Source organism: Passer domesticus, chromosome 5, assembly GCF_036417665.1.
Source record: "Passer domesticus isolate bPasDom1 chromosome 5, bPasDom1.hap1, whole genome shotgun sequence".
Lineage (NCBI taxonomy): Eukaryota > Metazoa > Chordata > Aves > Passeriformes > Passeridae > Passer > Passer domesticus.
This window is the reverse complement of record NC_087478.1, coordinates 68793125-68807788: the sequence shown is the minus strand read 5'-3', so window position 1 is coordinate 68807788 and position 14664 is coordinate 68793125. Positions and strand designations below refer to the sequence as shown.

Below are 14664 nucleotides of genomic sequence, written 5' to 3'. Positions count from 1 at the left end.
CCACCCTCTGCCAAGGTCACAGGACCTGAAGAGGGAAAGAGTGCTTTCACCAAGGTATATATGAGAGGTAATTGTTGGTTGGTAATTCAGATTATTCTAAGTCTGAATCACTCGATTTTCAGTGGCTTGCAATATCACTAACACAGTTTTTTTTTTCCCACTACCTTGTTAAATGGAAGAAACCCTTATCTTTTATTTGAAACACTGGTTTTCTTCAGCTCTCTCTATTTCCTCTACAAGTCCTTAGGCATTTTTCTTAATATAACCCTGTGCCTCAGCTACTGCACCTCACAGGTAACCATATAAGAAGAGTATGGGTATATCTGACATGACTCCTGTGTGACTCTGATCTGACACAGCCCTATAATGCTATTGGGATGTGGTTGCTACATAGCAGTCAGCACTGAGCTGGCACAACACTGAGGGGAAATCTTAGAGGCTGCAACAAGAGTGCAGCAACATTGGGAAGAAGGCAGTGAGGTGTGGCAAAATGTCAGTAAAGGAATGGAAAAACTGAAATGGAATATTAACAGTAAATGCACTTGGGGAAAAAAACATCAGAGGGTGAAGGCTCCTACTCTCTGCAGACACTGGAAATAGATACTGACAATGATAATATATATTTGTTTTTTCATTTATTATACAAAAGAATGTATGTAAGAAAAATGAGGTAGGAAAATGAAAGGAAGAGGTTAACAAATGCACCTGAAACTGTGAAAGGTATAGGACTGGCATAATTCCAGTGGCAAGAGCAGGAATCATTAACTTGAGCTATTTAGCATTCATATCAGGGCAAAACTGTAGAAAACTACAGAATGGAAAATATTCTGCACTGGTCTATTGGATAACTATAAATAATTTAAAGCAACTTCTATCTTATCTTTTATAAATCAGTGGGCAACTGATTATGCTGTTATGTAGTTTTATCACAGCTACCTCCTTTTATCAGAAAATGGTGGGGGGTGTTAAGCTAATGTACATTTCTTTTACCACTCCTATTTTGGTTGTTCAATTTTTTTCTAGGGAAAAAGAGTTGTCATGTTCATTGCTTGATACTGCTGCTATTCAGATCTGGTTTTACATTAATTCTTCTTGGTTTGTCACTCACCTGTGATTAATCAAGCAGAAACTAAGAAACAAAATTATGTACTTTGTAAAGGTGAATTAAGGTTTCAGTAACTGTGAAACTGTGGGTAGGAGCACTGTGACAGACTGTCAGGAACTCCAAGTTGGTCTAGTTCTAGCTACATTGGTGGAGTTATGCTGAAACATATTTTGTGAGAATCTGAATTTTAAGTATCCTTGCTATGTTCTTCATAATGCAGTAGAATATCTGTAGGAATAATAACTTGGGAAAATTTTGCTTTGGTCAATATCTGAAATGAAAATTATGTCATTAGCTGTGAGCTGTCTCCCAGGGCAAAAATACACTCAATTATTACTTGATACCAGGAAAAAAAATTGCAATATTGTCTTTCTTTTAATCTTTTACTAGATTATGATAATGGCAAATTATAAATTGCTTCCGACTTCCAACTTCATTTTAATATTTAGGATATCTGTCTGCTGCACATTTAGTATTATTTCTAATTACAACAATATGTGAGATACCTCAGCATTTGAGGTCCCTCACAACAGGCTCATGGGAGAGGAAAATGCAATTTCTGTGCAAATACAAGCAGAGCTATAGACTGTTTTCCCCAGGGAAGTATGTGATTTATATATGTGTACATATATAAAATATAGATATGTCTGTTATGTATACTTGTGTGTGTGTGTGTATCTCAGTCCAGTTGTGTTTAAGTCCAGAATATGTCTCTGATGCACAAACCATAATCCTTGATCCTATATCCTGAAATGTCAAATGATACCCTCAAAAATATATTAAAATTCATTATATTCTAGACATGTTCCTAAAATATTCCTTTGGGGTATGACTTGTTTGAATGGAAGTACAAGAAATGAATTAGGTAGTTATTTACTTACATATTGCCCACAATTCTATAGATTTATGAGAAAAACAAATTTGGAGTGCTGCATTGCACAACTTTGTAACGCTGCAGTTAGATTTTCCCTTGTATTTACAGACTGGCTTATTTTAAAATCTGTTCAAGCACTGGAAAATCATAAATATGCAGCTCCACAGATCTGGAGGTCGGGTTCCTGTGACTGTAATACATACCTTCTTTTGGCAAAGCTCTCCAATTTAGGGTCAAACTCTGCTTGCTTTTCTTGCATTTGATTTAGGATGGAATACATGAGTGAAGGAACAGGTTTTGTCAGAGTATTGTACGGCTACACAGTGCTGACTGCTCCAAACATGAGCAAAAATATGTACTAAGGTTGTAATCTAAGAGGGACAGAATATGACAGTGTTTGATAGAATTATTTCTAGAGGTCTATCAGCATGATTTCACAGGAAATCTAACTAAAATATGCCTGATATATGGCTCTTTATCCCTCCTAACCAGAACTTCTGAAGGCTCATAGTTGAAGCCTCATTTTGACTCCTCTATTAATATTAGAAATTTTAAATAAAACAAGTCAACAGATGTAAAAGCTGGTATCAGTCTTAACACCTTCAATTTCTGGTCATAAATGCAATTAAGAATCACCCCTTTATTTTAAATCCAGAAGAGAGCATGATTGAGAAGCTGGAAAGTGGGCATCATGGTACCATCAATGCTCTATAACTCTCTTGTGATGGGACACTGTAGAGCTGCCACTGGCGTAGTCATTGATTTTTGAAGATTTTCTTTCCTGAAGCCAACCAAAGCATGATAACCCCCTCCTCCACCAAAAAAACTGGAACACACAGCAGTGCTGTGTTCAGGGCATGACTGAACATTTGAGCAGCTGACGTGGCACCACTTCATCCCTGGCACTGCTGCCAAAAGGGTTGTGTATCACATCATAACCCCAGGAAGGAATTTCTGTACAGCTGGAAATTGCATGTGGAAAAGCAAAGGCAAACCTTACCTATTGCCCCCAGATATTACCCAAACAAAAAGATTTTTAAAAAGGAAATGCTCTTAGATGTTCAGCATTTGCCTAGATCCATAAATGTCTTGAGGTAACCAAGAGCAAAATCTGTGGGGTTTAGATATTATCTATCCAAAGTTCTTATACATATAATCTACTCCTTTTAATTTCATTATAATACCCAAAGAATTAACACCATAAATAGTTCCATTAACATGTAATCTCCTGAGAATTAATACCAAAAATAGTGACGGCAGAATGAACAAATTGGAGAGAAGCTTGGGATATCTCATCCCTTAAGTCCTGAGGCTGAAATGAGTCATATTGCCATGTCTCCTATGGCAAAGAAGACTTTCATGGCTGAGAGGCCAGGTTACAGCCTTGACATTTCTGTGCAGCAGTCTTGAGGTCTGTCCAGATACAGATGGTTCAAGGGCTCAGAAGGTGTTATTCCAAGTAACACAGTCCTGTGTCTATCCACTGTTGCTTTTAACCAGGATTGTGAATTGTTTATCCTCTATTTTGTTGTCCCACCCTCTATTCAGGGCTGTTCAGAGAAATTGCGTAATGAAACAGAAGAGTTGGTTTGGCTCCAGCTGGTCCTGGTGCCTGTTGTCCAACATGGGTTTGGTTTAGTTGTGGGGACAACACTTGGAACACAATGAGAGAGAAAGTCAGAATACTCAGAGGCTTTTGAAGAGCTGAATATTTCATTTACTAGCTAGCTACCACTGCAAATAAAAATTTTAGTATCCAAGATAAGATTAGTTTTATCTTTCTGCTAGGAAATTTGTAGCATGTTCCTTTGACTTAAAATGATTGACTCTGAATTTTCTAATAAGCTTTGCTTCTTTGAAAACCAACTGTCTATAAACAGCAATATGTGAAAGCAAGTCAACCCTTCTTATTTTCCCTGTAGGTACAGTCAGAATCCTATCTCCAAACAACCTTAAAGAAAGTTTTTGATGCTACTTTTCTATTCTGGTTAGTTCAGCATAGCCAACAGTAAAGGCTTTGTTGACATTAGGCAAATGTGCAATGATGCAGCAAAATCAATTTAGTCACACTGATGCAAATCCCTCACACAGATGTAATGCCTGTGTGCAAAGTAGGGCATTTCTGAACATACACAATATTTAAAATTAAGTGAAAGAGAGAGATCCTATTCCTCCCAACTGATTCCTTAATATGATTCATATAGGTGCCCCTGAAAGCCTAAGTTGAAAGAAAGGGACTTTCTGGTCAAAAATAAGGGTTCATTAGGAGTACTGTTGATCAGGAAGGAATATTATGACCTTTAAATTCCAATTGCAGTAGCTTAACTGATGAAATAATACTTTTAAAAATACCCTTTACCTTTAAACTGAGAATATCTGACCTTAAAATCAGTAGGAAAAGAAATACATGATTGCATAACTCCATTATATGGTTACTTTTCAGAATAGAAGTGAAAATTAATGTGGTTTTGGTCCTGAGCTGTTTTTAGTCATCTAATGTGATCTGCTGTCAACAAGAGGAAAAACAAACCTCTGATGTTCAATAAGACTAAGAGAACAAAATATACCTTACAATGGGTATTTAGTTAAAGTTCCATGGCAAAAAATGGCACAGCCTGTGAAGGCATTATTGAAAAACAGGTGAGGTCAGCAAGGAATACCAGTAATGAGGTAATGAATATCTTCCTTTGCAGTCTGAAGAGGTTTGGGTTTTTTTTTTTTTTTTTTTCCTTTGATTTTTTTAAATAAAATTGCTTCAGCAACTGTGAATTTGCAGCAAAAGTTTTAGTACTTCTACAAGTGTCTTTTTGCTGCTATGGAGGAAAATGTTCCAAATACTTCATGTATATAATTTATTTAGCATAGTAATAAATGAAATATCAAAATCCAAATAAAATATATGTATTGAAAGCATAGTTTTTAATCAAATCCAGGGTATGTCGCAATACTTTAAAATGTATTTTAAATTTGGGGAAACTCTTTCCCAATCTGAATGGAAGCACATTTTAAAACCTGGGATCGTTTTTGTTAAATGAATCTTTGATTCTCCTACCAGAAAACTCATGCTAGGGAAGTGAAAAGATATGCAGGGCTTCTTTTCCATGTACATTCACCTACATTAACCTGACTGTTAAAGCAACATTTTCCTCCTCCACCCTCCCTCCAAAAGGAGACTAGGAAGTCTCTTTTCAGGAATGAAGTCAGGGCAGAATCTCATCATGGCTGATTACAGTCTCCCAGTAGAGCGAGGTGACTTGAGGAAACGCTGTTTTGTTCAAATACTGCCAGGAGTTGACAGTGCTTCATTTTGTTCTAGCAACAATGCTAACAAGAACCTGAGTAGGCAACCCTAAGGAATCACAGAATATGCTGAGTTGGGAGGGACCCACAAGGATCATCAAGACAGGGCAAGGGAAGTGCTCAGGCAGGTAGGGAGCTAAGCAATCAATTATTACTGAATTTCAAACCCATAGGTGATACAACTATACCCCCTGCTTTATAATTACTGAGATTCATGATAAGGAGCTGTGACCCCCATTGGGCAATTCCCAGGTTCCTTGAAATTAGTCTAATACCCAAGGAGGTTACTTGTGCTGCTGCAGAAAGATATTTGTGGCCTTTTACATGTCAGAAAAGAAACTGGATGTGACAGATTTGGAGCTGGCCTGTGATAATTTAGGAACATGCTCTGTTGGCCTGATTATTTGGTTGAATATCTGGGTTTAACTCATCAGAGATTAGCTTGCAGTTGCTTTTTTAAATTATCAGGGCTGATCTGTGCTCCTTACCCTGAGATGCCCCACTTCCATTGACACTGCACAGCCAGGGAGCACAGGGACATGGAAAGGGAAGACATTAAGTTTTGAACCACGGCATCTCTACATGGGCAGGGTTAGAATCCTACTCATCCCTAGGAGAGACATAGGGTTCCAAAGGTGTATTGGGAATTAGAGATGGGACCTGTAAGTGTCTGACAAAACAAGTGGATAGGGCATTGTTAGGAGACATTGTGATATGTTCGTGTATATCTAGACTGCTTCCATGTGTTGTGGAATTTTCAATGAAAGTGAAAACTAAAAAATACCTTTGGAACAAAAAGGGGTTGTGAATATCACAATCATCTCCATCAGTTTTTATCTAATACTGGTTGTTCAGAACTGGCCATGTTGCCTCTCACCTTAGGCAAGCTCCTTTTCCCTGAAAGGGAATCCAATGGGATGAACCCAGGGTTAATTTACAAAATCAGAGTGTATTCTCTGACCATGAAACCAATAGGAAAGTGGGCAGAGGTTATATTATTCCATAGTTTACAGTGGAGGTATATTGCATGGAGAACTGGAAACATTACATGGCAGCTGGCCCACTCCAGAGTGCTGGACCCAGCCTTATCTCTGGTGAGTTTCCAGCTGAAACTGGTCAAGCAAATCTCTTCTCAGTTGTGAAAGTCTCAGTTGTTATTTGCCAGGTGCTGGAGAAATATTTTACTTGGGTAAAGAGCATAAATAATAGGACACAAAAAAGGTTCCTAAGAAAACATCCTCCAATCTGGAAGAAAAGTTTTATGTGTGTGTCTGTATATGTTAGGTGACTGAAGTATAGAAAACAGAAAGTTGAAAATCCTAAGAAAATTACCTGAACCACGTAATTTTTCCCACTCTCTCCTTACTGAAAGGACAAGTAAGTATAGCTAGATGGGTTCTTGACTGTGGAATTCCAAAGGGCAGTCTACAAGTCTAAGCTATATTCTAGACCAATTCCTAATTCAGCCTTCAGAGCTTGGGAGGCACTATGCTCATTCATTGCTTGTTCCAGATTGTTATAAGTAAGAATAAAAATTGACCCAATTGTAACAAAAATAAAAACAAAACAAATGTATTTGAGACCGTATTACAGTCCCGACAGCCACTAATAAAAAAAATGACAGCGCAGACCCCGGGATACAGGCTGGGCGGACACAGATCCGGCCTCTATCGCACCGAACCCCCCCCGCCTCTGTCCACACCTGCTGCTTCACAGGGACAGTTCTTATACTCTTCTTCTTGCCCACAGCAGAGTCCTCTGGTCTCCTTTCAAAGTCCATCATATTCATGTTGGTTTCTTTCTTCACTCAAAAGCTGCACAAAACCTGTCCTCTGATTCCCAGAATCCTGTATTCAGGTGGAAGGTGTTGATGGCCCTGGTTATCTCAGATGTGTATCTTCATGGGCCATCATCACTGGTACATCACCTCCGGTACATGCCACCACGAACGACCATCTCCTGTGCAGCTGAGTTTTCCTTCGTATGTTAATGCTGAGCTCCCCCCTTGTCAGCCAGCCGAGGTGTCAGTCACTCTAGGATTAAACCCTGGCCCCCCCTTTAATAGCATGTTTGATACATATATCTATAATCCATTGGCACGAATTTCTATCATATCCCTAACACAGATGTTTTAATATGTAAATTTCTCCTACTTCACTGTTGTTGGAAGGGTTAATATATTACGTTTGCCTAACCATGAATTTCTAATGCATTCATCTTGCTTCCAGTGAACATATTTTATATTTTACAGATTTCGAAAACCCACCATATATTAAGATGTCCATTTCTCAAAAGGACACAGACCAGTAAAGCCTGTATATTCTGGGACGCATCCTCCCAGTGACTGCTTTGTGTTGCTGTAATAGAGTCTGGCCAGAAAGCTGCCAAATCTATGTCTTGGATAACTACTGTGTCAAAAGCATTTTTAATGACACAGACGGAGCACTGAGTCTCCTCCCCACTTCCTTCACTGTTATCTCATAAAGGTTAAACTGGGCTGGCACACTGCAAAGGCCCATGGTTTTATTTTAGTCTGTAAAAAATACTTTGGAAAGAGACTGTTTAGTGTCACATGGCTGTTTTAAGAGGAGGAAATGCACATGCTGATGTTTAGCGGTAATCTGGGAAGATTTGCATCTGTTGCATTTGCAAGGCCAAGTGACTACTTGTGACTACAAGTGAATACAAGAAAGAGACAAACTGAACCAGGGACAAAAGGAGGAAATTAGAGCCAGCAAGTAAATTCTAAGCGCAAGGAACTTCTAGTTATGAGATCTCCATTGAGAAGTTCTTCAGTGCAGCTGGCAGCCATTTCTTTCTGCAGCTGAAGTTTCTGAATGATAACTTTTTGTGGAGTATATCACAGGAATGTAGATTACAAATGGCAAAGCTCTAGATTGCAGTCACAAAGTGTATATCTGAACAGAAGGCAAAAGGCTTCTGGAATTTGCTTTAAATGGGATGCCCAGAAGAAGCAGAGGAGGTAGCAAAACAAATTGTAAACAGAAGTAATGAGTAGCACAGCAAGGGAAGCTTGCCTCAGCTTCTGGATGTTTCCTAGCTAGTCATCTCAATTTCTAGCTATCAGCGTCGTCATTCTTTCTTCATTGGTTTGACTCATTCCAGTGAAACACTGGAGAGTGCAACAAGTGGTCTTCCATCACAAACTAGACAAAACCATCAGCTGTTTTCAGACAAAAGTGAGTACAGCACATATTGCCCTGTGGTGGGTTTGTCTACATGACCTTTTCCAGAAGCCCCAAGCCAGCTCTGCAGCGTTTCCTGATGGCCAGGTGCGGTGTAGAGGTGGCCAAAACCTGTGCACCCAGGTCAGTATAACGGGATGCCACTTCTTTCACTGATCGTTGTCACACTTTGCCTTAACAATGTGGTTGCATTTAAAAGCTTTTTTCCTCCCTGCCCTGTCTACATGTAGTGAATGATTTGTTATCTCAGGGTGATTTTTTCTGTTCCTCCATGCCCTTTTTGTTTCTGTCCCAAGTACTGCTAATATGATGCCATCACTAACAGGAAGGCTCTACATTCAAATTCAAATTATGCAAGTTCAAACTTTCATTTTAAATCAGATGCTGTTCAGATGCCATGCAACTACAGATTTTACAGCACAGTTTGAGCAAGCTTTGCAAACATCCCAAGCAAACAAACTTTGCAGGAAACATAATCCTATTATTTTACTAATCTTTGGGACACTGCCTCACCGGAATCATCATTTGCAACAAAGCCTCTACTCAGTTCCTTCACAGGGTGATCTTTGTACCATTACACAGTATTGCTATTTTCCTGTGTTGACATCTGTTAGAGAAATAGTTCATACTAGTTACAGAGACTAACTAGTTTGATGATATTATTACTTGCTATTACTCTTCACAAATGTATTATTTACTGAGTTTTTGATAATGTTTGCTTTCAACACTAATCAACCATTCTTCAGTTATTGCCTGTTCCTCAACAGAGCCTTTCTAATGGCTTTTTTGGTAATTTTCACCTTGCAGAATCTGTATCATCCTTAACTTTAATTCCAGAACCCATTTCATCATTCACACTTGGCATGCTTTCAGTCTTCAAGCTCCTGTCACAATGGATTGTTAGCACATCATCACTGGGTGTTGGATAACGGAACCCGTGGGCTGGGGAGGAAAGAGGACTACAGGACTGTCCTACCACATGGTGACTCTTAGTAAAGGGACAGAGGCAGCTGGACTGGGAGGCAGAAGGTACTTCAGGACAGTGCTTCTGGAGGCATTTTTTCCTTATGTGTTGGCAGGTCAGGGGTTGAGAATGTATGGCTTGTCCCTTCCACTGATATTTTTAATCAGAGAATGACTCTTAACAATTCCTCATTGTAAAGCCAAATCGGTTCCTCCTCCCCAAAACAACTTGTATAAATTATGCATGTGAGACATGCTGAATCATGACAGTGCTCCTGTACACAGTTGTTCCTTGTGCTGAAGAAATTAATATTTTGTCATGTACAGTTTTTTTTATGGTCCTACTTATTACAGGACCAATGTTAGAGTCTTGAAGAAATTGCAAGGAAGTGGGAAGTATACTAGCTGCTCTGGGAATTTAAGCACAGACATCTGGAATATTCTGAGGAGCCTGGATCTGGTTCATGGTTGATTTAGTAACCAACATGCTACATCTAGTTTTGTGTCTGCATCCATGCTTCATAGACGCTCACAGAATTACAGAACAGCTTGGGCTAGAAGAGACCTTAACTATTATCTGCTTCCACCCCACCCTACCATGGGCAGGTCACCTTCCACTACACCAGGTTGCTCAAAGTCCTGTCCTGATAGATAACACAGAGAAGAGAAATTTTCAGTTTTCCTGAAATTGCTGGATAGAGCTTAAAGACCATGAAAAAATGATAAAAGAATGCACACAGGATGTGTAAAAGTGTGCACACGGGATGATAAATGTAGCTGGAACCAGTAGATAAATAGATAATGAGGAATTTAGTGACTTTTTTTGGGCCAAGTTATGTAAAAAGAAGCAACAACACATGCTTTAAGAGAAGTTCAAGGAAATGTCATCTGTAATATTGAGGGCACTTGGTGAGTACAACCACCAAAGACCCTTTCAGACAACCCTCTAGGGACATTAAAAGACTTTGAGTAGGAGGCAGCTGCATGCAAATTAGTTCTTTGAAAAGTGATGTTTATGAATCAGCCAGACATACACTGTAACAAATATGTACGATCATGATGAAGTAAATACCTTGTTGTACCTTCTGACACACATCAGATTAACACAGCTATCCTTCTGATGTGTCCAGCACTGTAATAAAGAATACCTGCTGTCTGGTACTCAAAATTGTGTTGGAAAGTTTTGTTGTCTGATTTCAGTGTTCATCCAACATTGCCTTGAAGACTTCCAGGGCTGGGGCACCCACAATTCTCTGGGCAGCCTGCTCCAATGTCTCACCAGCTCAATACTTAAGGCCTTTGATTCAATAAAATGTTGTGTCTAAACAAGAATTGTACTTTTCCGTTGTATCTTTCTAATTATACCAATCACCAATTAGCTTCAGTCAGGTAATGTGGCTGCATGTGGTGGTATTGCTGTGATCCACCAAGCCAACAAAACTTACAGACTCTCACCCGCACATAAGGCAGGGAGAAGGGTGACCTCTTTTAACCTGTTTGTTAAAAACACCTCTCACAGAATCACAGAAAGGGTCAGGTTGGAAGGGACCAGAGTGGGTCATCTGGCCCAGCCTCCCTTCCCAAGCATGGTCATTCTAGAGCACATGGCACAGGACTGTGTCCAGACGGTTCTTGAGCATCTCCAGTGAGGGAGATTCAACGCCCTCTCTGGGCAACCTGTTTCAGAGCATCGCCACCCACACACTAAAAAAGTTTTTCCTCATACTCAAGAGGAACTTCCCGTCCTTCCTCTCACCCGGACAGAGGCAGGCAGCCGCCCAGCTGAGGGAGCGCGCTCACTGGCGCCGGGGAGAGGGCGGGGCTCGCGAGCCGCACGCAGCGGGGCCGGGGGCGCGGTCCCCGCGGGGCGGGGCGCGGGCGGGCGGGCCGCAGGCGGCCGTTGTGGGCGGGGCGGGGCGGGGCGGGGCGGGGCAGCCGCGGCCGGGGCGGGCGCACGGGCAGCCGCGGGGCGGGGGCCGGTAGGCGGCGGCGGCGCGGGCGGGAAGCGGCGAGGCTGCCCCGCCTCCCTTCGGTTCTCCGGCGGCGGCCGGTGCAGGACAATGGAAGAGGCGGCAGCGGCGTTAGCAGCCGCTGCGGCGGGGGGGCCGTGCCCGGCGGACCGACCGGGGGCAGCGGCGGCGGCGGCGCTGAGCGGGGAGAACGAGGCCGAGAGCCGGCAGGGCCCGGCGGAGCGCGACGGGGACGCGGCCCCGCTCAACCTGTTGGACACTTGCGGCGTGTGCGGGCAGCCTATCCAGAGCCGGCGGCCCAAGCTGCTGCCCTGCCTGCACTCGGTGTGCCAGCGCTGCCTGCCGCAGCCGGACCGGTACCTCATGCTGCCCCCCGTCCTGAGCCCCGCGGCCGCCGCCGCCCTCAAGGAGCCGCCGCCGGCGGCACCTCCCTCCTCGCCCGTCTCTTCGCAAGGCTCACCCCTGCACTGCACGCCCAGTAAGTGTCCCTTCTTGACCGTACTCACCTTGCCCCTGCCTGGGGGTGCTGTCCCCTCCAACCCGGAGGCCTGTGGGCCGCGTTTGGGGGGACGGGGAGCTGTCGGGACCGGGTGCCGTGGGTGGGGTGCGGGTGCCCGGCCGCGGAGCTGCCGGGGCACGGAGCTGTCGGGACGGGAGCTGCTCGCCAGCGCCAAGGCTGGCGGCGGGGTTGTGCTTCGGCTTGGTTTGTTTTAATCGTTATTTTTTAAATTTCCCACCTCGGAGGGAAGGCAGAACTACTGTGCTTTCCCAGGACCTCTGTGTGCGGATGGAAAGGGCGGTGAGAGCCGGCCTCCCGCTCCGGGCCGTAGCTGCGGGGCCGGGCAGCCGTTATCGGGGGAGCGGGGAGGCTTTGGCCCCTGACCGGCGGAGAGCCTGAACACGGGCTGATAGCAAAGCGCAAAAAGGCAGCGATAGGACAGACTGATTCTGAGTGGCGTTTGGAGTGTGGAGCGCGGCCGCAGGGGAGTCCTGCAGGTGTCATCCGCCGTGCGCGGCGTTCGGCCGGGAGCGACCCCGCGCTGGGCGGGGACCGGGGCGGCCGAGCAATAATAATAACACTTGTCGGGGCCGTGGGCGGCCTGGATGGCTCTGCTGATGCATTCATGCACCACTTACTTGCTAATTACCGCGCCGAAGGAAGAATGCCGCGAGGAAGTTTTGTTAAGCTCACGTACTGACACAGCAGCCTGTGTTCAATGTGTTTGAAAAGTACATGTCACTGTAGGTGGTATGGAATAAACTTCCGTTTGAAACTACTTTCCTAATGTTTTTAATTTTTTTTTCCCCTAGCTCTCTTAGGCTAGGTCTAATGGATCACTTGGTTTTGTTAAACGCGGTTTCGTCTTAGAAGAGAGCACAAACAAACATCCTGTAGTGGAAGCTGGTCAAGGTCTTAGAAAAACTTATATAGGAAAGAGGAAGTGTGATGGAAATTGGGCTAATCCATAGGTATTAGTGGAGGTTGTACTCGCTGGAATGTGTAGCGGGGGCTCAAGTGAAAAGCAGTAGCTCCAGGTTTACATTCTTATGTCTTTTAAGTGGAGTTAGGAAAACTTTGCCATCCTGCCAGAGATCTGACCAAAGATTACCACTTAATTATATTAAATGTTTGCATCAATTTGTAAAGGAGACACCCCTCTTCAGAGAAAGAAATATTTGGAACAGCTAGAGATTTGCTTCAGAATATCTGAGAAACTCCCAAGTAGGATAGGCTGAGCCTCTTCATCTATGTGAATGTCTGTGTTAGTATATTCATTCAGTCTTTAATTTTAGCATGTAAAGTATGTCGTGGTCAGACTGCTTAATCAAAAGGTACAGAGTGGGAAAATCTGTAGGGCCCAAAGCCTATATACTTATGCTTGATTGATTCAGGACATGTTATTGCTTATCCATCTGCGAGTAGAAATGAGAAATTCTTCATGGGACGAACAGAAAAACACAGACTCTGGAGTATGATGAGATATTTCAAGATGAGATACTTGGAAATAGGAAAGAGGGCATAGATACAAGCTCAGGAGTTTGCAAGTTAGTGTAAGAGGCAATATCATCGTCTTCTGAGATTAGAGGTCTTGAACAGCATAGGTCCATTCCCAGATGTTCTATATAAATACAGCAGTAACAGGGATCTGTAGCTGAATGAGAAATGAGATGCATCATAAGAATTAACAGATTAGTGCTATTCAAACATCAGCTTGATAATGAATCAGAGCAACAGTAAGCTTGTAGCTCTGTTCCTCCTTTTGATTGTGAGTTGGTTCTCTGTGAATCATTTCACAGTACCTACTCTTCCTCATTCTACAGATTTGCAGACGTACTGTATTTTGGTGACAAGCTACTTTCATGTTTCTATAGTAGAGTTCATTGTCCAGTTGGAAGAAGAAACTCACACTCACCTTGAGGCATTTTTTATGTCTTTGTCATGTGTTTGCCCTGGTTAAAATGACAGGGACTGTATATTAGCTAGCTACGGCCAAACTTGGTTAAGTGCATTGTCTGCCTTCTGTTTTCCAACTGGTACAGAAAAATCTGTGAATTTGAAGTTAGGATTGGGAAAATAGCCACCTGTTATTGTCCAAAACGGATTATTTAGAGGAAATTTGTTACACTTGGAGGAGTTCTTAAATTCTCACAAGAATAGGGTAGAAAGGACCAAAGTGGTGCAAAACTGTCACCTCTTCTGGTAGCATTTTGTGCAAAATGGTTATGAGGAATGACATGAAGAAATGAAGGAAAGTGTATAATCTTAGAAAGCTGGATAACAAATGACTTCTGATGTAAATGTTGAAATTACTGTGACTAAGCTGAAGAAATAAGCATCAAGGAAGCTGTTTGCACTGGAAGGAATGTCCTAAGTAAGGAACACAATAGAATTGCAAACTATGAAAGTGTTCTGAGAGGTAAGAAGACAGGCTTCTTATGCGCCTCTGCTGAATGCTTGAGTTGCACAAAAAGAAGCCTGAAGAAAGATTGGTAGAATAGAGTCTGTCTTGAACAAAAGAGAGAATGTGATTTGAAAAGTGCTTCACCAAACCAGCCTTGTGTGTTGTATGAGTACTGAAATTAGCTGATAAACAGGTAGCTGAAGAGGTTGAGCTTCAGGTATAATCTGGAGACACTGTGTCTTCATCAAACTGTTTCCAAGAAGAAACATTTGTTCACTTTACTGGAATAAAATGTGCCTTCAACTTCCAACATACAGATGAGTTTATTTGTTGGCTCTCTTTC

General features: G+C 42.5%; 1 protein-coding gene across 1 annotated transcript in view; it reads left to right on the top strand.

Annotated features, from left to right (window-relative positions):
- The first annotated feature begins 11493 nt into the window (after positions 1-11493).
- The window catches only part of TRIM24 (tripartite motif containing 24), a 57301-nt gene continuing 54130 nt past the window's right edge, over positions 11494-14664 (top strand). Inside the window, exon 1 of the mRNA XM_064420820.1 lies at positions 11494-11896. Coding sequence (XP_064276890.1) covers positions 11509-11896 — 388 coding nt within the window. The 5' untranslated portion in view covers positions 11494-11508. The remainder of the gene's footprint in view (positions 11897-14664) is intronic.